This window comes from Habropoda laboriosa, unplaced genomic scaffold, assembly GCF_001263275.1.
Source record: "Habropoda laboriosa isolate 0110345459 unplaced genomic scaffold, ASM126327v1 scaffold136, whole genome shotgun sequence".
Taxonomy (NCBI): Eukaryota; Metazoa; Arthropoda; class Insecta; order Hymenoptera; family Apidae; genus Habropoda; species Habropoda laboriosa.
The window spans coordinates 367452-391974 of record NW_017100245.1 but is presented as its reverse complement, the minus strand read 5'-3'; the positions used below and the strand labels follow the sequence as shown (position 1 = coordinate 391974).

At 33.3% G+C, this 24523-nt stretch overlaps 2 protein-coding genes across 2 annotated transcripts in view; one reads left to right on the top strand and one right to left on the bottom strand.

Moving 5' to 3' along the window:
• LOC108572146 overlaps positions 1–24523 on the bottom strand; it is a 31636-nt gene that overhangs the window by 6657 nt on the left and 456 nt on the right. Inside the window, exon 2 of the mRNA XM_017934341.1 lies at positions 432–775. Within this exon, the coding sequence (XP_017789830.1) occupies positions 432–767 (336 nt within the window). The 5' untranslated portion in view covers positions 768–775. The remainder of the gene's footprint in view (positions 1–431; positions 776–24523) is intronic.
• The window catches only part of LOC108572147, a 77770-nt gene continuing 74552 nt past the window's right edge, over positions 21306–24523 (top strand). The window contains exon 1 of the mRNA XM_017934342.1: positions 21306–21332. Coding sequence (XP_017789831.1) covers positions 21322–21332 — 11 coding nt within the window. The 5' untranslated portion in view covers positions 21306–21321. The remainder of the gene's footprint in view (positions 21333–24523) is intronic.

The window sequence follows — 24523 nt, the reverse complement described above, 5'->3', positions numbered from 1 at the left end:
TGGATTAATAAACTATTTGATATTAGACAATTATTAGAAGTGAACATACATATGTATACGTCTCTTCTTTTAACCCCTTGTGTTGTCACTTAATCAATAGGCATCTATTTAGGATATACTCGATTATTGTAATGTAAGAAGTTTCTACGAAGTTTAACTTTTGTGTTATTTGAGGCCCTTGAAGACTGATAAAAGAACGCTAACTTTTGAAAAATAAGTTACTCACATTTCAAACTTAGATCGTATCTATTTAGTGCGGAACAGGCTACTTAAATAAATGTTGCTAACTATCCTAATTTGCTGATCAAAGCAACTTGCGATATTCGGTAGACGTCTGTGACGTTTGTAACTTGTAAAATGTCGAACATCTGACAGACGTTATTTCAACGCAAGGGGCTAAATTAATTTCTACGGAAAAGTTTCTAAATCACCTTAGAAGTAGAAGCTTCTTCGCTCAAAGTGTGAATTTCTTGTAGAAATATATCCTTAGGACTCAGGATAGGTTTCAAATGCAGGAGATCGTCACCGTAGTCTTTCAATTTTCGCGCTAACTTTTCATCGTCAGAAGAAGACGTTTTGTCTTTTGCTTGACCATTTGCGGATGAAATTGTAGCATAAGGTTCCACATCCGATGCATCGCTTGTTTTCAGTACAGAATTTTCCGATGACTTCGCAGTTGTGTCAGTGGTCGACGGAGTTGTATTTGAAGAAACCACGTGAACCAGTAAGACTAACGTTAATAGCAGCAAAGCTGCTAGGATCTTCATTTTACGTCCTGTAAATGAAAAAATTTGTCGTTTAATATATATATTATGTTACAATAATAGTGTAAAATTCATAGAATCACCAAAGATTTCAGAGAAAGTAAAGAATGAAACTTTGCTAACAAATGTACACATTTATAAAGAAATTTTAGTAAAAACATGTTGATTAGTATAAATTCTTTGCAAATTGCATATCCTCTGATAAATAGCATTCGATACTTTTGCATTTGACCGAAATAAAGGAATAAAAATATAAGTTGCAAAATAGCGTTTGGTTTATGCTGTACTTAAGATAAATATGTAGGTACTGCAAGACTAATAAAGATTTTCTTCAGACTACTAAAAATACACTTAAGTATATACTGGGTTGTCCTCCTAACGTGACCATCTCAATAATTTTCATTATTGGTATACCGTTCTAAATTTTTTTGGCTGTAGAGGATACGGTTTCAAAAGATCTCCAAGGTAGTGACCTTAAATTTTTTCTATGTCCTTTTTTCAAATAAGTTTTCAAGGCCACGTTTAATGTTTTTATGTATAAATTTTATATATGAAAAAATGTATTATATTGTGGTCGTTGAATTTGTCTCAATGTCTGCTAGCAGCCTTGGAAACTTATTTTAAAAAGAGACGGAAAGAATCTAAGGTGATCATCTTGAAGATCCTTTGAAATCGTATCATCTGTGACAAAAGAAATTTTGATCGGTCCACTAATAACACAAATAATTGAGGTGGTCCACCTTGTATACAATTTGCTTGTCTTTCGATACTTTTATTGGTAAACTTAGTATTTACATGTGTTAATGTACTGCTAAGTATACTTTATAATTATTGATTTAATGATATTATAACATAAGTTTATAACATGCAACTCCTACATATTTAGTTATCAGTTGGCTAACCTTTTCAATTTTTGAGTTGGAATATACATTAATATGTTTTCGAAAAGAATTAATCAATTCTGAATCTTAAATCTTAATCTCAAATAATTATAGATAAAACAATTATTAATCAGGAATAAATGTTTATAGTCAGTCAATAAATTGTGACAAAACAAGACAAGTGATTTTCAGTATTGATGAAATAGAAGTTTTTTGGAACTAAAATATGAAATGTCGGTTCATTTCGAATTGCCTTAAATCTTCAGTCTGTAATAATACAACAAATCCGCCAATTAAGTTTTATTAATTAGCAATTCTACAAACATAACTTAGGATTTCGTAATGATAACGTGTTGAATAATTATAAAACGTTAATTTTAATTATGGTGGCGTAAATGGCCATTACACCTACACAAGAAACATTTCTATAAAATCGTGAATAAAATAGATTCTTCATAGTGTTTCTACAGTTTATCGATCATTTTATAGAAAATGTTCAGTTGAAGTAATAGCTTGAACGTTTCATATTTACCAAATAGAAAAATACTTTACTGATTATCATGCGAAATATATTTTATTGAAACAAGAATTTTTCATAGATTTCTATTTTACAATCCTAAGTAATAAATTAAATATGAAATTTTCCGTTAATAAAATTTTTCTGACTACAATAGAATATTCTAATGTAACTTATGTTTACAATAATTGAGCTGTTCACAGGCTAAAGTGGTTAACTGCACTTTTTGGATTTTTTTAAAATTTCGGTGCCAAACTGCTTGATTGATGCTTATCTTTTTATATTTGGAGTTCTTCTTAATATTTAGACTTAACACCACTAAATGACAAAAATTTGTATGGCCGTTAAATAATAAATAATTTACTTGAGAAGCCAATGGTGATTAACTCGATGCTTTAAAGTAAATCGTTGTAACAATGTAATTCAAACGGTTATAAAAATTTAGCTAAGAAATTTTTTAATGTAACGGTACAAAAAATATTAATATTAATATTTATATTTGATGTATATAATTTCATCAATTTCATTAATGTAATTATAAATAAATGTATTTTACAAAAGTCTGTTCCAGTATATAACATTTTACAAATGTGTTCGAATAACTGCAACTGGTTTAAAACACTTTTGCGTAACTGATCCAAAAAAAGTGTCTATGCTCCTGTGATCTGATCTAACATTGTAATCCCGAATCGTCTACTATGTATTTCATATGTGAATTTAAATTACACTAACATTTCTATTCAAAATGCTACAATGGTCGATATTTCCAGGTAAATTCAGTAACCCGGAGAATTCTCACTTTAACAAATATTGGAAGAATAATTCTGCTTATAACATCGGAAATATAAGTTAGACGATGGTTAGATAACTGTTGCGGTCACGAAATATAGACACACTCAAACAAGATTAAAACGAACGAAGAATTATGTTCTAATATTTCATACATATATCAACTACTGCTATGTATCAAATATTTTCCTTTTATGTGTAACATACTGTTGTTCACCTAAAGTGAAATTCACTTACAATGGTTTATTTTCGGTTAATTTGGTTATTATCGTATAATCAAAACTTTCCTCCTTTCAGGATAGAGCACAATAAAGTGATATCAACCGTTAAACAATGTCTTATCTCTTTATATGATTTATGTTATGAAGGAAGACTATGATATTTGGATCATCGATTCAACTCATAATTTGTATGTCGTTAGAATAAATTACATTAATTCTACAGAAAAAAGAATTGTATCGCAGATTAAATCAGTGCAAAAATTGATTCGCTCGTTATTAGCTAGTGTCAGAAACACAGAAGTGTCATTTTTTATTATTACATTGTCAGTATTTTAATTAGTATCAACACCACCGTAATACTTATATCCATGGATATAATTCTCCTGCGCGCAAAAAATATTTTCTTATTTGACGTGAAGAATCCTAGTTCAGCACGTAGCCCAGATTCTATTTGTTTTGATGCAACGCATTCTATCTTATAGAAATTTTTCAAATGTAAAAAGGGTACAAAACTAGGTTGAAATCTTGATGACCTCAAACAGTATGGCAATTTTTCCTTGAAATATCCAATTTTTACCCAAGAAGTGATATCCGACTGGATGACGAAAATTCTTTATTTCACAGCCAATCACCAACGAAAATTCGTGATTTGCGTTTTGCAGTAAAAAAATGACTCGTTTCTTTTTAAACAACAAAAAAAGTAGAACTAGCTACGTATGTGACTTTTGTAACACTCCCCTTTATATTGGAACTTGTTTCCCCAATTGCAACGAAAAAATTAAAAAAAAATATAAAATACAGAAATAAATATAAATTCATTTCATTTCATTTCCCCAAATTTCACTAAAATATGATTTAAAAGTTATGTTGTTTCAACATAAAGCATAGCGAATCCACAAATTGTGTAAAAAATGCCGGCCTTTGGGCGATGGCGATGCAACAAATGCCGGGTGGATATGTGTTAAGAAAGAGCGTAATATATTTCCACTGTTAATAATGATTTTGGTTCAGAAGAACGAATGAATCTCAATATACAGCTGGTCGCAGAATTGAGCGTACACTCGCATTGAATCTATATTTCTTAACATATAGCAAAGAAAATTGCAATAATTAGTAAATTTAAATATTTACCTTTATTGTACCACTGTTTAAATTCGACTGCTAAATAAATTTTTTTAAAAAAGTAAACTAGTTTTATTTTCCTTATTGTTTCCAAACATGCAACGATTTTAGAATGGGAATCCCCTAAAAATGAATGTTGTTATGCATTTGTTTTTCAATTTTATTATAGAAAAACTACTACGCAACATCGCAGAACACATTACGTCCATTATTTTAATCTTCAATTGAGCGTACAGAATAGGAATCCCCTAAAAATGAATATTGTTATGCATTTGTTTTCCAATTTTATTGTAGAAAGACTACTATGCAACATCGCAAAATACATTACGTCCATTGTTTTAATCTTCGTTTGTTATTTTGCGTCAGTTACAACAATGGCTCCGGAAAGAAAGGAAACAGACGTTTCTGTTCGTCAAATTATTGTTAATTTATATTCCAAAGGGAAGTCTCTTCGGGAAATCGGCAGTATAATTGGTAGAACTCATTCTACTGTACATAAAATAATTAATAAATTTAGATACGAAGGTACACTACAAAATAGAAGCAGTCGAGGGAGAAAGAAAATTCTTTCCGAATATGACGAACGATATACATATGTATTGTGCGACAAATTAAAATTAAACCTAATACCAGTGTACCAAAATTAACAGTAGATGTTTCCTCAAGACTTGATAAATCTGTGTCAAAGGGTACAATTCGCCGTGTATTACATATTTCAGTATTTACGTATTTAAGTATATACGTAGTATTATATATTTAAAAAATTTTGTTCAATATTTTTTGATTTAAAGGAATATATTGCATAAATAAAAAAATTATATGACAAAAAGTTATGTTATTGCTCTATTCTCTAAATAAACATACTTCTAATATGCGTGTACACTCAATTTTGCGATTAGCTGTACATACATGTGTAATCTTAAAATCACAAGGCTACTGATGACGTTTCAATAGTTTAAACCCGGTGCAAATGAGCGAAGTTTTTCTCCTCTTTTCATTTCTCGCATGTTTCAGTAATACATCTAGTTGTACATAAAGAAGCATAAACAAACGAGCGTAATTACTCGATGGGTTCGACAAACTAACGTGTGCACGTGTTCGATTCCAGGTGGTAGAATTGTGTAGAATACTTTTAAAACCTTAACGAAAGGTTTATTGAAGAGACTAAACACGTTGTGAATCGCACAAAGATATTAGTAATAGCAATAATGTACTACTGCTTTCGGAGTTGCTATGTACAGGGTGTTCCGTTTAACTGGAAACGGTGGAATATTTCACGAGGGATTGAAGTTATGAAAAAAGTGTTCTATAAAGTTATAGGGGGGCATTAGGTGGTCTAAATAATTTTTCTGTAGGTGTAGTAGTGGGAGAGATATCAATGTCAAGTAACTTTTTTTATAGCGTTTGTTGAGACGAATTCAACGAAAGTGCCGTGTAGTCGGCCTTCCGAAGGGTGAATCAGAGTTTCAGTTGTAACGGTCAAGAGACCGAAGCGGTCAAACCTGGAGGAAATTCCGCGCTGGTGCCTAACATTCGCCACTTCCAGTCGAGACCCACCCCCCTACAAAGGTAACGCGCGTTGAGGGCGCAAGAGAAGGGTGCTGTTATGTCACCTATATGCATTTTCACGTGTAAAATATAATTAACCGCATAGCTACTGAACGCCACTATAGTGGCTTTCGCGTATAAATAAATTATAATTGATTCATCTATGTATAACTCTATTGAGGATCTTTAATTAGCGAATAAAGATTGACTCAATCGACTGCAGAGAAAAAAACGTTTATTGATAGAAATGAAATACAGAAAGACGGAGGCGAAAACCCGAGTGAAAAACAGTTACTCAGTTCGGGGTTGTCGCACGACTACATAAAATGCGGAAAAACATTTGTTATATACTCGGCATCGCCCCACGGTCAACGGACCCATGGCTTTTATGGCCCGGCCTAGGCCTACGTTAAACAGAGAAACTCGCAGTAGGAGAAAAAAATTCAAAATATAATCTATTCTCAATAAACTCTATTCTGATGTAATTTCATAGTGGAAAGCATCACTAGACACAAATCGCAGTACTACTATTTACGCGCATTCCGCGTCAAACCGTGCCGTACAGAGATACAGCACCGTGGAAAGTCCAGCTGTAGCCAAGAGGTTAATTCGAATAGCAAAATCGGAAGAAAAAAAATATTCTTCGAGAAGGTATTAAGCCCTGGTTACGACGTACAAATTTGGTACGTTACCATCACATCACAATGATACATATGAAGACCTTTGCACTAAAATTATGCTTGTTGTAATGATGAAACTTTAATTATAAATATCTGAAAAACTATCGAGTATCTGCGCCTATAATGCTATACATATTTTCATAGAGTGATCAAATCTACTAGTATGCAAAGTTTCAACTAAATCGATGTCCCGAAGACCTTGCACTCTTCTTGTTAGACACGCTGAATGGCGTTTCGGTATTTTTAGGAATCGCCTATCAGCATGCAGTTAGTCAAAGGAAAAAGCGAGTCGACAAGCAGAATCGTCGATGACAATACAGTTGAAAAATAGCAAGTAAATAGCACACAATTCAGAACGCTTATCGGTTAGCATAGGCACACAGTAATGTATAGTATTGTATAATATGTATTAGGTCATCCCATAAGTTCGTGCCGAAAGCGAATAATATTTTAATGAAAATCCAAGGAAATTCTATAGGGACGACATAATGGTCTTACTAAAAAAATAGGAAAAAGTTGTGAAATGAGAAGACAGTTACATTTTGCTTTTCTTTTCTTATCAAATTTAAGGGTTTATTGGAAATATTGATCTAAACTATAAAATTGGACAAGAACTTATGGCATGACCTAATAGTTCCAATAACTCGAGAACTAAAGATACAAAAGAATGTTAACTGTAAAAGCAATTCTACCAATACCTTTTATGAGAAATAACGCGATGTAAGCAAAATAGTTTGCAAAATGCAACTGTAAGCGTTACATTATCGCTGCGTATACTCGGTTGGGTAACTTAGCTGGCCGAAGGTGCACGACATGTGCTGATCTAAGGGTGAATCCACGTCAAATCGATCACTTTTTGACGTCGACATTAGGTTCATCATTTATCATTTTGATACAAATAAAAAATAATGTAGTATACGTGAAATTGGGGGGGGGGGGTTAAGTTATCATTTAGCTGGTTTCGAATTTGTTTAAAAAATACTGACCTTTGAATTTAGCAATTTTTGTGCTTATCAATTTTTATCGCAGAAACTATTGGAAAAATTGAGCTCACTTTTTTTTTGTTTTAATCTAGAAGGATGGTCCTATTGCAGTAATATTTTTTTTATTTGAAAAATTGATTTTATAACACTGAAAATCATAAACAAATTCTTATTTTGTAAATTCCTCTGTAATAGGCTAGAGGTTAGGTTCAAATTTAAAAAAAAAATATGGCCACATTCCTTGAAATTCTACCTACAAAATGAGCTCTTTTGCATGATGAAGTCTTTAACATTAGCGTTATAAGGAGCTGGAACATAAAATATTATTATTTATAAATAATTATTATAATATTATTATTAATATTACTATTATTTTATTATTCTTTAGGTATGAATAAGGCCATTTAGTCGTATACGAGACTTGTCGATATTGTTTTTAAACCATATTGAAGGTACTATGGAGTACGCAATGTAACGCTGTTAAAAGGGAAAGATTTCGTTTAATTTCTTGTCATTAACATGATTTTTTACGTTTGCTTATTGACATAATTTTAGAAAAACTACCTTACCGTACATTTTTAAACTGTATTAACAGAGTATATTGGACAATTGCTTAAAAAACCACATTTCGTAGCAAAAGAATAGTTAACATTGCGGCATTTATTGGTACTAGCACAGTAGTGCACACATAAGCGTCCGCAGTCGAGACCGAATGCGGACTCTTAAGTGGGGAGGTGACTTCTGCGAATTTAACCGATATACCTATCAAGTGTCAGTTGTTCACATTCAGGAGTCGATATCGAATACTTTGTTTCACTCGGCACGCTCGAACTCCACTTCGAAGTCCCATTTCCAAGAATTGGTGGGGACAGCGACGGACGCTTAAGTGTACAAAAATGCGGACGCTTATGCGTGCACTACTGTATTTTTAATGATTATAGAAATATTCTATTAATGATGCAACTTATGAATTTAATGATTGGAAATAATGCATACAATATTTGTAAAGAAATAGACGAAGGACGTCTAACACATGCGAAGGTTTGGGCTTTGGAAAATTCGAAAGAAGCTCGACAACTGCTGAGAGCAGCTAAGAAACAGGAATCTGACGATTTTTTTAGAGACAAAAGAATTTGTTGATGGACCCGGAATTACAGATTTTAGATGCGTTCTTCTCGAAACTATATTTTTCGACCTTGCACCCAGTATAGATCTCCAAAATTCTTCGTCCGTTTAACTTGAAATTTTTACATATTATTCTTCATAAAACAATCTACAATGTAGCATACGATTTTTTTTATATCTTAATTCGTTGAATTTTTATAAACATTTAAATCTGATTTTTTTCAGCGAAAACGAAAGTTTTGTATTTAACAAGCTGCCATTTTCTCATTTTTCAAAATTATTGAAAAATCCTGTGCTACATTGAAGATAATCTATTTTTATTTAAGCTGACAAAAAAAATTTTTTATTTTTTATATTCCAGTCACTTTTACTGCTGGGTGCAAGCTAACAAGGTTCCGCTGGACATAGAGTTCGATAATGTTGTACAACTATGTACAATGATAATGTTGAACAAAAATGTTAGATTTACTCCATTCTTTTAGGCTCCCATGACTGCATATTTCCTTAAGTGAAGCTAAACGTAACATCAGTTAACGATTTCAAAGTGCAAACTATAATAGAAAAGGAACTATAGATAGAAAGATATATAAAGAAATATGATAAAAACAAAGCGCACCATGTATGAAACTAGTGTCTGCCTTTTTTACTATCACCGAATTGGAAATCACGAAGCATTAAAAAACTTCCAAATTTGCATGCGAGCTATTATGTGTGCCGACAAAGTACACTGTTTCGAAGGACCACTCAATATGATTGGCACTTGTAAAAACTATTGTGACCGCGTAATTAGTAACTGAATGTGAGCTGTTTGCTCCTTGGTTCTTTGCAAGATAAGTTCCCGTTTAAGACTGACTTTCGCAATCACGTCTCGAGCTTCCGTGAAGCGCTTTCGATTTAGTACACGCTGATTGGTTAATAGTTAACAATTTCACTTACCAATCAGCGTGTCGACCATCGCCTTCACCGCCCTCAGCGCGTCCCCACCCTGGAAGGGTGGGAAACGGTCGCGTGCGGTGGATGAAGCTTTCAAAAAATTCAGAATTTCTTCCGAGTGACTCATCGGTCAGCGGATCGTTACATCCACATGTACCCTTCGGAAATTCCTGGTTTATGGTATGTTCTTAAGCTATTGGGCGCAAGAAACACGAATTGCTAAAAAGCTAACAAAATAATTCTAGTGACCATCGCCAGGATGCATTATACTTTGACACATGAAGCAATAAACGAAAATCCTGAACTCAAAATAGCCTTCCCTTGAGATCGTGCTATAAACCGTTCTAAAGAAGACCTAATAATGTGTGCATGTGTGTGTGTATATAAGTTTTATATAATTTTATATATAAAGTTTTAGTTTGTTTTCTATGATGAATTTTGATTTTCTGCTAGTTAACCAGTACATCCGTCTTCTTTTTATCCGTTGTTACGCATGCAGCCTAGCCGACACGGTGGCGCCGGTTTAGCTTATCGCGCACCCCTTAGATAGCGAAAGGGTTAGGGCGCGAAGCGAACGCATTTCCGTTCCCAAGGAATCTATTTAGCTACCCCACCACCAAAAATTAGTTTTTTATAATGAGCTGATTTTTGTCTTCAGTCACTAATTAGATCGTTACTCTGCCAGTCGGAACGTCAACGCGAAACAAGATCAGATTGCATTTCTTTTCGAGCAATTTATACTTATACGTGTAAGTCAAGAAGGGATATTCTCGCCGAGTCGAGAATTTACCAATTCATTATTTATAATCATTGTAACTGGTATCACTTTTATTTATATTAGAATATAGCATATTATTAAGTTATATTCGTTGATTTCTCAACAAACCATCTCGAGTAAATATTAGTAACAGATCAAAGAAAATCCACAAAGACATATCTTTACCGCTCGAGATGTATCGACAATTGAAAACTGCGAGAGGTCCTTAGACCTTTAATCTAGTGGCTCTCCGACGCTACCCGTACATCGGTTCGTCCACGATTTCCATAGTGGCTCCCGGCATTAGTCATTCGTCGATTCGTCCACAAAATCTATCGTAGTGGCTCCTGATGTTACCCATCCACCGGTTCGTCCACGCAAAACTTTCCGTTGATTATGGCTCCCGGTGTTAGTCATACATATGTCGGTTCGACCACGAAAAATCTAACCTTCGGCTCCCGGTGTTAGCCATACACTGATTCGTCCGAACCATCCCATCTAGTATCCTGCTTTAATTACAAAGCTACGCGATACACATGCCGCTCCGTAACGAGGCCCTCGCATTGCATAACATGGTATATTTTCTATTATTGATTTGATGTGGTATTTCCAGGTGAATTTTGAATTTGAATCGTATTGCTTATGGGATATCCATGCCATTTAGTATAATTAGTTGAAATTAATTTATTACATATTAGTGTAGTTTTTCAGTTTTCATTTCGTGCATGCGCGTGAATATTGTAGTGTATAGTGATTGTTTTTCAATAATTTATATATGTTGTGTGTGTGTAGCGTATGTTGTTTTACAGTACACAATGGAATATACATTTTAAGAATTTTCCAGCATGCATTTGTGTGGTGATGAAGTAAATGTCAAAGAAGTCGGAGATGTCTGTACAGTGCCTTCTTATCTATTTACGACTTCTACGAACTAAGCTGCCGGTCGTGTGTCGTTCATTTTAAGGATCACTGTACCCCTCGTGTTTTCTCGTGTTCTACATTCAACTATAAAATTAGTAATTAAAAGACGAAGCCGCAAGCGCAATTTTTATATTCTTGATTTTCGTCTCATTTTGGCTTGTAGAATCACTCCTTAAAATTTCTCTCAGGAGGGACCAAATACCCTGCATAGGGGATGTAGAATCTTAATATACGTTTGTTGATTTATTTGTACACAAAATCAAAAGTAATGAATTTACTTAAGATTAACGTAAATGATTGTTGTTTGCATGAGATAAAAAGTTAATATAAAGAATAAGATATCACACTTTTTAAATGTGTCTGCTTTTATATATATAGGTATTGCAATTTTCAAAGTGAAATCGGTTTTATAAGAACCGCTATCTGTCACGTTCTTTATTATCTCATTACATAGGTCAACGTGGTCTTGATGTTTAATTACTTTTATCGAAACTGCCTCTGAATTTTTTTAAACGAAAAATGGTAGCTGAAGTTAATAAAAATTAACCCTTTGCACTAGAAGATCTTTTTGTTATAGGGAAGCAGCAAATCTTGCTACTTACTTTATATTTTGCATATTTTATATTTTAATTATAATACATTTCATTAGAAGTTGGTTCTTTCAAACTATTTCACTGCTTAGACATTTATGAGAGGCCTATAGACCTGTTGTTCTGTAAAATATTAGCTTTAAAAAAGCCTCGATTAATTATTTACCAAGTGGTAAACAATAATGTCGCTTCTCAGTCGCCACTCGAGTGCAAAGGGTTAATAACAGCTTTTGTTGCAAATAATAAAGAAATAATCTTGTTCTTCAGTATCGTCTTCTAATACTTCAATGTGCCTAAACTCATTAAATAAGCATGTTTCATGAAATTAATTAATTCATTTATCTTAGTAATATTTATTTAAGTATATAATCTCTGATAAAAGTTAACGAGACTTATAAAAATTATGTTTTTATCATGTATACGTATTGTACAATGACGTTAATTAGATAGATATAATTATCTTGAGAGTTAGTGTTCAAAGTTCCATCACCGAACTTACTACTTTAGAATTTAATTTAGAAGAAATCAAATAATTTTTCCCATAATAAGAGTTGTTGTTAACAGAATGTAATCCTAGGATATTTATGTGTTTGCCTTTGACCGTAACTTAAAGATGCAAAAAAATCATCAGAGAAGATTGTCCCCAAGTGTAAATCGTCAATAATGATAAGTATTTTGAAAAATATTTAACGTGTACTTTTTGACTTGTTTATTTTAATGTTAATTTTTTCAATATCTTGACAAAATGATTTACACGTAGATGTTGCATGTTTCTAGACAAAGTATTCAACCGTGTAGACAGTTAAAAACTAAAGTGTTTAAATACTCTACTAAGGGATAGCATATTTTTTTTATAAAATGTCAATGTCAGATATACGCTACAAATGGAAATTTTCAACTCTGACATTACAACAAAAAATATTATATTCGTAACTCTTTTTATATTCCACGCGAGATAAGGTGCCTAGACATACATAATGGTACAAATTATAAAATTGTGCGACGTTCCAAGTAATTATACTCTATTACGTTTCATTAATTGTTTCTAGAATCATACTGCAGGTATAATGTGAAAAAGTTCAAGACTTCTAATTATATTCCTAATATATTAGTGAAATTCCAAGTCACAAAGTTGCTTCAAAGAACTGCTTCAATTTCTAAGAGTTTTCCTTACCTGTAAAAATATGGTAACTCTGAAAAGGGCCAATGTTGCTATGCAATCGAATGTTTTCAACAGTATCATCTGCTATTATTGGCATTAAGACGAAATTTATGGTATTTAATTTTCACAATAACGGAATTCTTCAGACCAGCGATTGAAGCATACATGTCCTTTACGCCATGAAAATGTTAAGGAAATGAATCATTGTTTGAAACTATTAAGTAAGAAATATGAAATTTTCAAAATAACGTTTCGAAATGAAGATACTCAGATTTTTTCCTAGCTGTACAATAGCTAGTTTCGAAAGCTACGTAGATATACTATACATATAGACACAGATTCCGAGTAAATTTCAAACCGAAGAAAATCCATTTTCCGCTTATTGACGGACACGAAGGGAATGTACGTATAAATAGCAAACAGCCTTCTTAGATGGAATGCAGTTTAAAGAAGCCAGGCTTCCAGGTGGCCAGGTATATGTGTGAATGCTGCTTTAAGAGGTGGAAGGTGGGCTTAGGTCGCAGGGTGTACGAGTACCAGCTGGGTTCTTTGTTCGACTCTTGAAAAATCTCGGCGGTCAAAGCCAGGTAGAGTTACCTGTTCTCGAGTATAGCGCAGGTAGTTCCTTTTGCTTTTCTATTCCAATTTAGGCGGTAGAAAACCGTGCAAAAGGGGGCCCTTGGCCGTCTCTGCTTTCGGGAGAATCTGTAAATCTCAGGATTGGCATATCCGAATGATGTTCTGTTCTTTCCACCTAAGCAGACGGGCAATGAATCCGAGCAAGTTCATGTGAAAATCGATAAATAAACCAGGAAACATGTTGTTTGCCGAATGAATACAGAAATATCACTTCACGTTGTCAAGCTTACTTCATGGCCGTTCCCTGGAAACTTCTAATAAGCGTTCTTTTCCTTCTTTCCGTTCGAGGAAAAACTGCCTTCTGATTCAATATTTCTCGGTGCAAACGTTTCTAATAGCAAAGTATTCCGATCTAGTTGATAATAGCTGGTAGAAATGGTTTTTCACTTTTCCACGTGCAAGAGAGCACAAAAATTTCGAGAAATCAATTGTTGCTTTCCTTAACAAGAAGGTAAATATGCCCCTTTTCTATCACTGGTTACCGCTGCAAACACCTGTTGCGTACTTTGGAGGAAACATTGGTTTCGCGCGGAAGGGGAAAATCCTTGTGACACGAAGCAAAATGACGTTTCATCTCATCGTAGACATTCCATCGGCATACGAATATAAGGTAATGTAGTACCAAGAGATGTATGGAAGCATTCGGAATTACACATCGATTCGATCAAATCCACGTACTGTCGATTCGTCGTACGACCGTTAGTTGGATTTCTTGTGAAATCAAACTCAGCTCAAATGTCACTCTCTACAGAGACATATTACTAGATAACATGAATACGACACTATCGTAACATAATGGCCACAATCTGGTGTCGATAACAATAAAAGTAATGATTTCATAAGTCAGTACTCTTTTTTGCTTCGCATTACATTATATTAGTTATTTAATTGTCTCCTGCGTAAAAACTAATTGCAGACATACAAACTTATTTCTCTTTGAAAGAGAAATGCTTCCGATTATGATTGCATTTTCCATTGGAGCGGAAAATATGAAACGTTCAGCTTAGAATTTCAGCAAGAAGCTATTTACTACTTTCTTGTCGAGAGTCATCAGGTATAGTACGTCTTCAGGTTCAGTTAATCGTGCCGTTCTCGTTCATGCATGGTAATTGGCACTTACGTAACGCGTCACTGTTGTATCCTGGAATTAATAGGAAGGCGGGCAACGAGTATTATGTGCACGACCTTTTTCACTTCGTCGCTTAATATCGATGACCGAGGTAATTTATGAACATTGTAACGAATGAGAAATTGAATAATGAATTTTAAAAATAGCACTGATTATGGATTATTGTACTAGTTTCAAAACGACAATTATTAATGTCCTTCTCTTCGATAACAGCAACTTATTACACTCTAGCAAAAACTACAAGCGCCTTTTATTCCATCGAAATTTCAACATTTTATAATAATCGAACCTTTTATTCCAGATTTCATTTCCTTTCACATTTGCAAACACGCAAATGTTAAGTTTCATTAAACCCTTTTACTAGTGCACCGTTACCTCCGTTTTATCACGGAATATACATGTAAGGTGTTATCGCCGTGTATTATCAGTACATTTATCTTATACGTACTGATAACATGTTTGTTTTCTTCAAGAATACGCCATTGCTTGTATGCCTTTGTATCTTGTGTGTTTGAAATCTTCTGTTTGCCACAATGAACATGTAATACACGTTTCTGCATATTTTTCAGGATTTATTAGATTTGATACTGCACCACGTAGTGTCTAACTGTTATTTGCGATAATTTTGTATAATTGTGCGATACAACATGTAAAAGCTTTGCCTTTTATCACCCATGAAACGTTCCTTTTGCAAATTATATTTCGTAAGTCTTAGAACAGGCTAGTTAAAAATATAATAGTAAAACGCGACAACATTACTAATATGAAACTGCAAAAACAAAAACTGACAACATTTTAACAGATCTGCTAAGAGTTATTCTTGACATAATTTTTTACGAATGAGATTCTTACAGCCTGGATTGTTTGAATTGTTGTTCGAGGTTTCCAAGTTTAAGCCGCGTTCAATGATTATTGAATTCCGACGTTTCGCCAACTTTGCAGTTTAATAGATTCATCGGGGTATAGAAACAGTGATAAGTTTTTACTATTTGCCAAAGATTCTCTGTAAATCAATAACATTAAGCCAACAACGCCAATAACATAATCGATAACATTAAATACCAAAATGTCTTTGTCAGATAGATTTATCTTATCCTTATAGTTTTTCCTTTTGTTAGTTTCTGCTAGTTTATATTGACTCAAAGTCAATGACCCACAGTGACTTACGGCGTTAACCTGAATTTGCAACACAATCCAGAGGAAGGGGATGCAATGTAAGTACTTATGTGCGCGGATATATCTTGCTCGATATAGACGATCTATAGGGATTACAATGCACGACGTATGTATACGGGCAGCACAGGACCAAGGACAAAATTTTAATTCCTGCCTTTTTTTTTTTTTTTTGATTTCTATGTGTCACGTGTTCAGAGCTTGTACAATAAACTTTAGCAAAAATTGTAAACCTGCTAGTTTAAACTTAAATTTATGGACGAGATATCTCGCGATGCAATGTCTTTCCTGCAATGCCTCGGACGAGATATGTCGCATGTCTTTTCACACAAGACGTAAGATATCTCCTCGTCCAAAGCGTCTGATGAGCACAAATCAGTTGTAAACATTGAAAAATAGATACGAAAGATATCTCGTCCAAAGTGACATCAAATCGCGTATTAAACCCTCTTGGGTTGATGTTCGTCATGTGCTTCGTATGCAAAGGTTTACCGTAAAACTGAGAATAATCTAAATTTTTAAACAAAACTTTAGGTGTAATTACTTACTTATTGTTATAATACGAATACAAGTGTTACGATTAAAAGATAACATTTTACCACGAATCCATCAAGTTCTGTTTTTTGTTTGTTTTATAATTTTAATCGCTCTATTTTAAAATGATAAACAAGGAAATTGTTTTACAAAGAACACTGCAACATCGTTAGAAGAAAAGTACGACTGAATGACATTGACTGTCATGCATACAGTCTGTTCCACAAGAGCGTGGACGCGATATCTCTGTGAAAATTAATTCTTTCTGTAAAAAATTTTATATACATCGAAACTACGTCTAATAAACTAATATGCACTTAATTAACAGTGTGTCCAATCTCCACCATTAGCGATTATTGCTTGACAACGTCTAGGTATACTTTCGACTAATTTCTTGGTATATAAGAGTGATAGAGACCTCCATGTTTCTCGAATGGATGTTTAACACGTCTTTGGACAATTGGATTTTCATAAACAGACCAGGCACATCTGATACTTCAAGCCGAAAAAGATGCTTTATCGCTGAATACACCACTCCAATCGCGATCAACCTTTTTCGTGTGCCCACGCCAGCCGACTTTCGTCGTGCTTCCTTGAAAGCAACGGTTTTGATAATGTACTGCTCCATCAAACATTATTTTCTGTCAAGCGACGTTTTAATGTCAAAATCCCTATATTTATGCCCTTTTTACCAAAAAAGCTTGCCCTTTACGCAAGCAAAATGTTGGATTCCTTGAAAATAGCCGGAAGATCACTTTATCTTCCCTTTTCGTGGTACCGCGCTTTGAATCTCGATCAGGGAGGCCATCGACACATTCAGTTTCTTTATATCGTTGTATCTACTTATTAACGAATTCACGAGATTAATGCATATATTTTTCTGCATTTTTAACACTCATTTTTCGTCCTTTTGGGTGATAACACAAGAAGACTGTCTCGAAACGTTTGGCGTACACAGCACTCATCTCGAAAAGGTCCGTATTTCTCAGTAACAAAAACGATACTAAAAGATTTAAAGCTAATGCGTATAAGAGGGAACTTCATATTTTTATGCTAACACAATCTCTCCCTCATTTGACCTCAAGTTTCGAAAATATCGCGGTCCACGCTTTTGTGGAACAGACTGTATATGAGTCTTTTTGAAAGATGTAATTTTAGAAAATAGAGTTTCTGATTTAATTATATCATATTTCCCGGTCGAACTTTTATTTCTTTCTCCTTGACAGTTTTCATTCGCATTTATTGCCACGAATAAAGTCTGTAAAGGAAGAAGGAACAATTCTTTTCAAGAAAAATTCGTCAATTACACATTTTCCTATTCATGTCGTGAAAATCTTTACCGTTGCTCACGAATATTTCGTGACAATTACGACCTACATTTTTACAATGCGGTATCCATATCCAAAGTAACAGGCATATGTAAACGTAATGAGCAATACAATGAGGATAGTATGTGAGTCGTTCGCTTCTCGTTGAATTGTAAAGTGTTTCAACATTGATAGTCACATTATTTTCAGATTATTCAATTAGTTAGTGATTTTAGCAATTTTCTTAGTTCTTTAACCCTTTAACGTCCATGCCCGTGTCTCACACGTGCACAACTAATCGTCCAATAAGTGGAATTTTTTAAAATTATTTCCTTTCACTTTCCACATTGGAAAAGGAAAAGTCCTGAATAAAAATCATATAGTTTATAAATTATTCGTCGTTCAATAATTCACAAAACAATCAATTTGCAAGATTTTTTTTATATTGCACACAAATCTAAGTTAATTTTACATGTCTAATTATTCTCCAAAAGTTTGCGAATTATATTAGTTTCGGTTCAATCGCATAAAACGATATGTATGTGTACCTACATGTATCTTTTAGTATTATTCATCGATGATTAATGAAGCATGAACTTTGAAATGTGCCGCATATGAAAAGGTATCACTTTCCACAACCGAGGAGTACCGTATTTGCAACTCGGAGGAAAAGCAAAGAGAAGGGCAAAAAGATAATCGAGGCATCTGAGAAACCGGCTCTTCCACTCCGTATTTATTCATTCAGGAGCCAGGAGCGATTACTTCTGATCTCGATTGAAAGTATCAGGACGAAAATGAAATTACAAAATATGTGTACAGTAAAACCCCACATAACGCGATGAAAAATTCCTACTGCCCCCGTATAACGTGATCAAAATAAGAAAAGGAACATGTGAATTCTAAATTTGTAATTTTGGGTTAATTAAATTTGACTCAAAAAGCCATGTCAGTGGGATTTAATTTGCATTATATTTCCCGCGTTATGGGGGGTCCTACTACATAGCAGCTCGCTTTTAAGCGATATTGACGCAGTTCAAGTATCTCCACCCATTTTAAAAATCATGTCTATCGACGTATAGTCATTGTATATGAATAGGTATAGTATAGTAATGCCCGGTTAGTGAACACAGATTTTGTCTACATAGTAGACGCTTAGTTCCTGGAACTGGTCGCTCGGAGGTCCGAACTCGTCGAGGGTCCGCGTTATCTACACCCCACATCGACGATGACATAAGTGCTAATGACCCACCGAAGTAAGAAACATCAAATTTTCGTGTCTTTCACTTTGTAATTATGAGATTTCTTTAAGTGAATTAGCTCAGATCCGTGCGATGAAAATGATACCAAACACTATTATATTTGAATAATTTTCAGTTGGGTGTACAATATGTAACTAACGAAAGATGAAAAATGTGGTATGAAATAGATGTTATAATACACGTGTACTTAAATGTCTATGTATAATAATAAGAATATTAACATAGAAGCACGAAATAATACAAGTAACTTTCCTAACTCTTGCAAGTAAGCAGAATTTCTTATTCCATGGCATGGTAATGGAAATAGGATTTCATTTTATCTCACTCGTTCTTAATGTGTCTCACTCTCGTCCACAAAGCACTCGGAGATGAGCGAGCAGAAGAGAGATAAAACCGGGCAATTCCTGGAACACCTACCTCCCTCGATAGTAGACGCGATTAGAACCGAGGCCTGCGTCCATTAACCGGGCATTATTGTACCTTCTTTACGAGCAAAACAAATGCAGTTACAGGCGATTATCAATTTCATTTTACAAGCAATATTTTCAGTATTCTCTTCACTACGGTTACTTTCATTGGTATATTATTTGTTCAAGCAATCGGATCAATTGTGTAAAAAGGACATGGTACAAGTGAATAAATACTGTAACCTATTAATTCATAAGAATATGTCGCGAAGAAGAAAGTTTATGTAGCGTTTTTATGGGAGAACTATACATGAGAAATTAGAAACTAGTACGTATACATTGGAAAAATGGTTAATGTCAAATATTGTAGTTAATTGTCTTTAAATTTTATATATTGTATAAAAAATTGCAGGGTTACTAGATTCTAAATTTGTGGTGGAAATAATTCGTTTAAAAATGGAGGCAAGTATATAAGCGAACTATTTTATTACTATTCCATTATAATTTACTTAATCAAGCTTTCATTCGTAACGATCTGTTATTGTAATCAATTAACACAACTGCATTTAATTTAAATAGTAACGTAAGCTGATTGAAATATTTGGACTATAATTTTTTTATTGCAAAAAGAGAAAATTAAATTTGCCACAATTCAGATGTGCACACGCACTCATGTACACTTAATACACTCGATAATTCGAAGTTATTTACAAATCCGAACCGACGTAAATAAGAAAATTTAATTGGTCAAGAGCCTTAAGTACGATATCAACAGTAAGTGCGGTGGAGTTAACAAACCTGCTGCAATCTATAGATTATGATAATTTAAGTAATAATTTACCATATAATTAATATAATATCGAATTACATAAGACAGTAGAAACCAGTAAAAATCCTAAAGTTTATTTTAGGAACACGAATTTATTTATGTGTCTCACATGATTGACTTCAAGTTCTAAGAATCTTTCAAACACAGCTATATTCATTAAGAAGAAGCACCATTCAAGTGCAAAGGGTGAAAATCTTAGCTTCTTTAGATTTAAATCTAACAATGTCTTCAAATTTTTTAGTAAAATGTTTACACAGAAATAAACGAGAAGCATTAACAAGCAACACAGTACCAGCTAAAAACAAAATAAGAAACAGAAATTTTGAACTTACTCGAAAATACGTTATAAATTAAATAACTCAAACAAGAATTTCTAATTCGATTCGGTAACAATTAAAAGGGCATCAGCTTTAGTAGTTCGCCATGCGTTACTATTTATATACAGGGTGGACCACCTGAATTATTTTCGTTATTTGTGGACCGATCAAAATTTCTTTTGGTCACAGATTATACGATTTCAAAGGATCTTCAATTTGACGAGCGTAGATTTGTTCTGTCTCTTTTTAATTAAGTTTTCAAGGCCGCTAGCAGACATTGAGACAAATATATAAAATCTATATATAAAAGCATTAAACGTGACCTTGAAAACTTATTGAAAAAAAGGTCATAGAAAAAAAATCTAAGGTCACTGCCTTGGAGATCCTATGAAACCTTATCCTCCATGACCAAAAAAATTTCGAGCTGTCTACTAATAATGGAAATAATTTAGGTGGTCACGTTAGGTGGACCACGCTGTACATAGTAATTGTAGTGCGATGCTTACACTTTGATCGTCATTCTGTGAAGTCCGTTCGCTTTCACAATCGCTAGCGCCAATGAAGCTTAAATCGAGTTTCAGTTTCCCTTGGATAAAAATAGATTATTCGAATGGACACTGACCTTGCTATTGCGCAATTGCACGAATCGACGCGAGGAAGCAAAATATTATTAGAGATGCAAGTACACTGCCATTGTTACAAACGCATCGAGGTAAGATGACAGGCGACATCGGATGCTGCACAGGTAAGCGCAATTTTATTTCTATCTACATATGTGAACCGAAATCATAAGCAACGAAGCATCCTATTCCCTTCTTTTTAAACATTATTGTTTTATATAAAAAAATTTCAATTAGACAAGTGTACAATCAAATTTCTAGTAGTTACTCGAGTACATATATTGAAATGCGAAAGCTTGATATTCAAGCAAATTTTAAGTACGTATTGTATCAGTGTACATATTATTTTTATTCGAACCATATACAGTACTTTAAACGTATTTCGTTTAATATTTATAAGCGTAAAGTTTGTAGAAATTTGACGAAAAGTATCCTTGTTATTTGTAATTACAATTTTTTTAAATATTACATTTATTTTGAAATTTCATGAAGAAGTGGCCATTTTATGCGAAGTGCTTGTAATGAATTTAATCAGAGCTTTAGCTACTGCTAAATATAAATGATATGTTTTAATCGCTGACAAAACCAAAAGTAATATGTAGTATTCTCGATATTTGAAAATAAATAGAGAATACAAGTATTAGTAGCAGAACAGAGAATTGTAACAACAGAAAGTAAAAAGGTTCACAGTTCAAATTATATTAAATTAACCTTCCGTAGGCAATCTAGGTCTTTGAAGACCCAAGTGCATTTCTTCGAAACGAATTTTTATTTTTATTGAAAAAGTTTGAAACATTTGACTTAATAAACAATTGTATGCAGTAGTAGAGACTTTGATAAGTACTCCAGAATTTTTCTAGATTTTTTGAAAGCTTAAAACAGTAAAAGAAATTAGACCTGGACACAAATTATCCAGTTTGCCTACCGAGTGAGAAAAAATGTTTGCCGACGGAGGGTTAAACAGTTTTTCTTTCGACAATTTTGATTGATATTTAGTAACTCCTTCCGTTATTGTTAGAAACGTTACAATTTACATTTTGAACATTTATTATTCAAGGAATTAAGATTCGCAACTTTTAAAACTTTATCGTTGATTTCCGACCTTCCAGTAAAAATAGAAATACCTTTCGTCACAAATACTATATGGAAGTATCCTCGAATAATCTGTTTCCTTGGTTAGATTAACATGGCAAACCATCAGTCTACTCTTAAATAGTCGCATGCCGTACATTACGGTACAGTAAACAAGACTTCGACACATGCGACGATGGAACATGTGCATGCTTACGTAAAAATGCTACTAGTTTATATTAATATTAATGCTCGTATACGACTACGTGTTCTTGGAATCAGCAGTGGTATTTAAACGTCACAAATGCTATTTGAGACGCACAGTCTTTACAGATATGTATATTTTTCTCTTTTATTTGCATCTCTAGGCATATTCTGTTTTATGTTTGCAATACCTATCATACCAATTATAAGGTAAATTTACTTATATAATGAGATTGAACTTTATTTTCAACTTAACAATAACTTATATTGTTCTAGTTATAAGAAATAGGGGATAAGAACGTGTTCTGAATCTAAGACCGAAATGAATATACAAAAATATTTAAAAAGTATTTACAACATGTATATACAACAAATTAAGTATATCCAACACACATAATGGCAAAGGTTAACAAAAGTATTCCATTCACATTTATTTGAAATATGTGATGAAAACTTCTTTTAACTCTAATGTAAACTAAGCATCTGACTGTAATAAGTCATCGATACTACCTACTTACTTCTTCTAAACAGGAAGGACTATCCTCTTTCTTCGTTATCTTTATTCGAAATAAAATTTATGCAAATACTCTATTGTGGTTGCTGTATTCTGAAGTCGCTAATACGATTTAAGACAACGTGGGTATGTAGATTAGTACATATAGAACTGCACATTTTAAATGTTTATCAAACGAACATATTCGGACACCGAGAAAGATTTCATCCGTAATACGACAATCTTTGAAAATGATTCCGATTTTCACCGTAAACACGCTACCTTGCCTTTCACGCTTCTTATCGGTTTCATTGTTTCGCTCGCAGCCGCTCGGCGCCAATGAGGACGTAAAAATACAAGCTAATCTGCCTGCTGATATGCGTGCAAAGGTATGCAACAGCAATCGCACATCTGTGCCTAGTCGTTACAATTGAACCATTTTACAAGTTTAAAATATATGGACAGTTATTCCAATTAACACTGTTGTTATTGTTTGGCTTTTGTAGTCATTAAGACAATAAATGCACTCTGTGCTACACCACGTTGTTATATGTTCATATTTCAATCGCATTGTCATGGTACGACCGTGATACTACGTGAAAAAGTAAGTCGAAAATGTAGAATAAAATTTTTTCGTAAAAAGCTTAGTTTTGAGAAAATTGAATTTTAATTTAATTTATTGATCAGTTATTGTAATCAATAAGATTAATTGCCCCACTTGCACAACTGTACCACCAATTACAGATCACCGTATATATTTATTATCTCAATCAATACTTATTAATCGAATTCTATTCAAGAACAAAAGCGCACATATATGTAAAATCGTACAGAACAATGTCCCTGCTTTTTGCGAGGGACGAACGATTATTATTTTATCACAAAACATGAGTTTAAAGCACCGAAAAACTAAACACATGCAACAACATCAATTTTTTTTACTTAAGGTTAGTTGTTACTAACTAATTAACGATATTTTCCTCATACAAATGGCTGTGATAAGCAATAATCAATTATGACAATTTATTATTTCTTCTTAATCCTCTACCTGTAAGAATATTACAAAAACTGTATATTTCTTTAGATATTATGTAATCTAAGGTAATGTCAAATCTATTCTTGGCTCAGTTACATTCTTATTGCGTATGTGCACAAATAAAATGATATAAATAATATGATTTTTTTAAATATCATATTAATATCAGTGAACAATGAACGCAATACTGATTAGAATATTTGCTTCGTGATAAGATTAATCACAATTACAATCAATACGAAATTTTTGCATTTAAATCTAAGTGTGTGTAATAAACTTACAAGCATTACTTTACAACTTCTTGTAGATAAAACTCGAATTAAAATTTAACATATTCTTTGCGTGCTAAACTGATTACACAATTTTTAAAATATGATACCATGCCTAGCAGTGTAACAATAAAGTTTGATTATAAATATAAAATTAAGCTGGAGTACATCCTTAAAAGAACATAGACTTCCATTAAATTAAAAAAAGAAAAGAGCAAGAACAGGATAGTGTGCTTTTTGCAA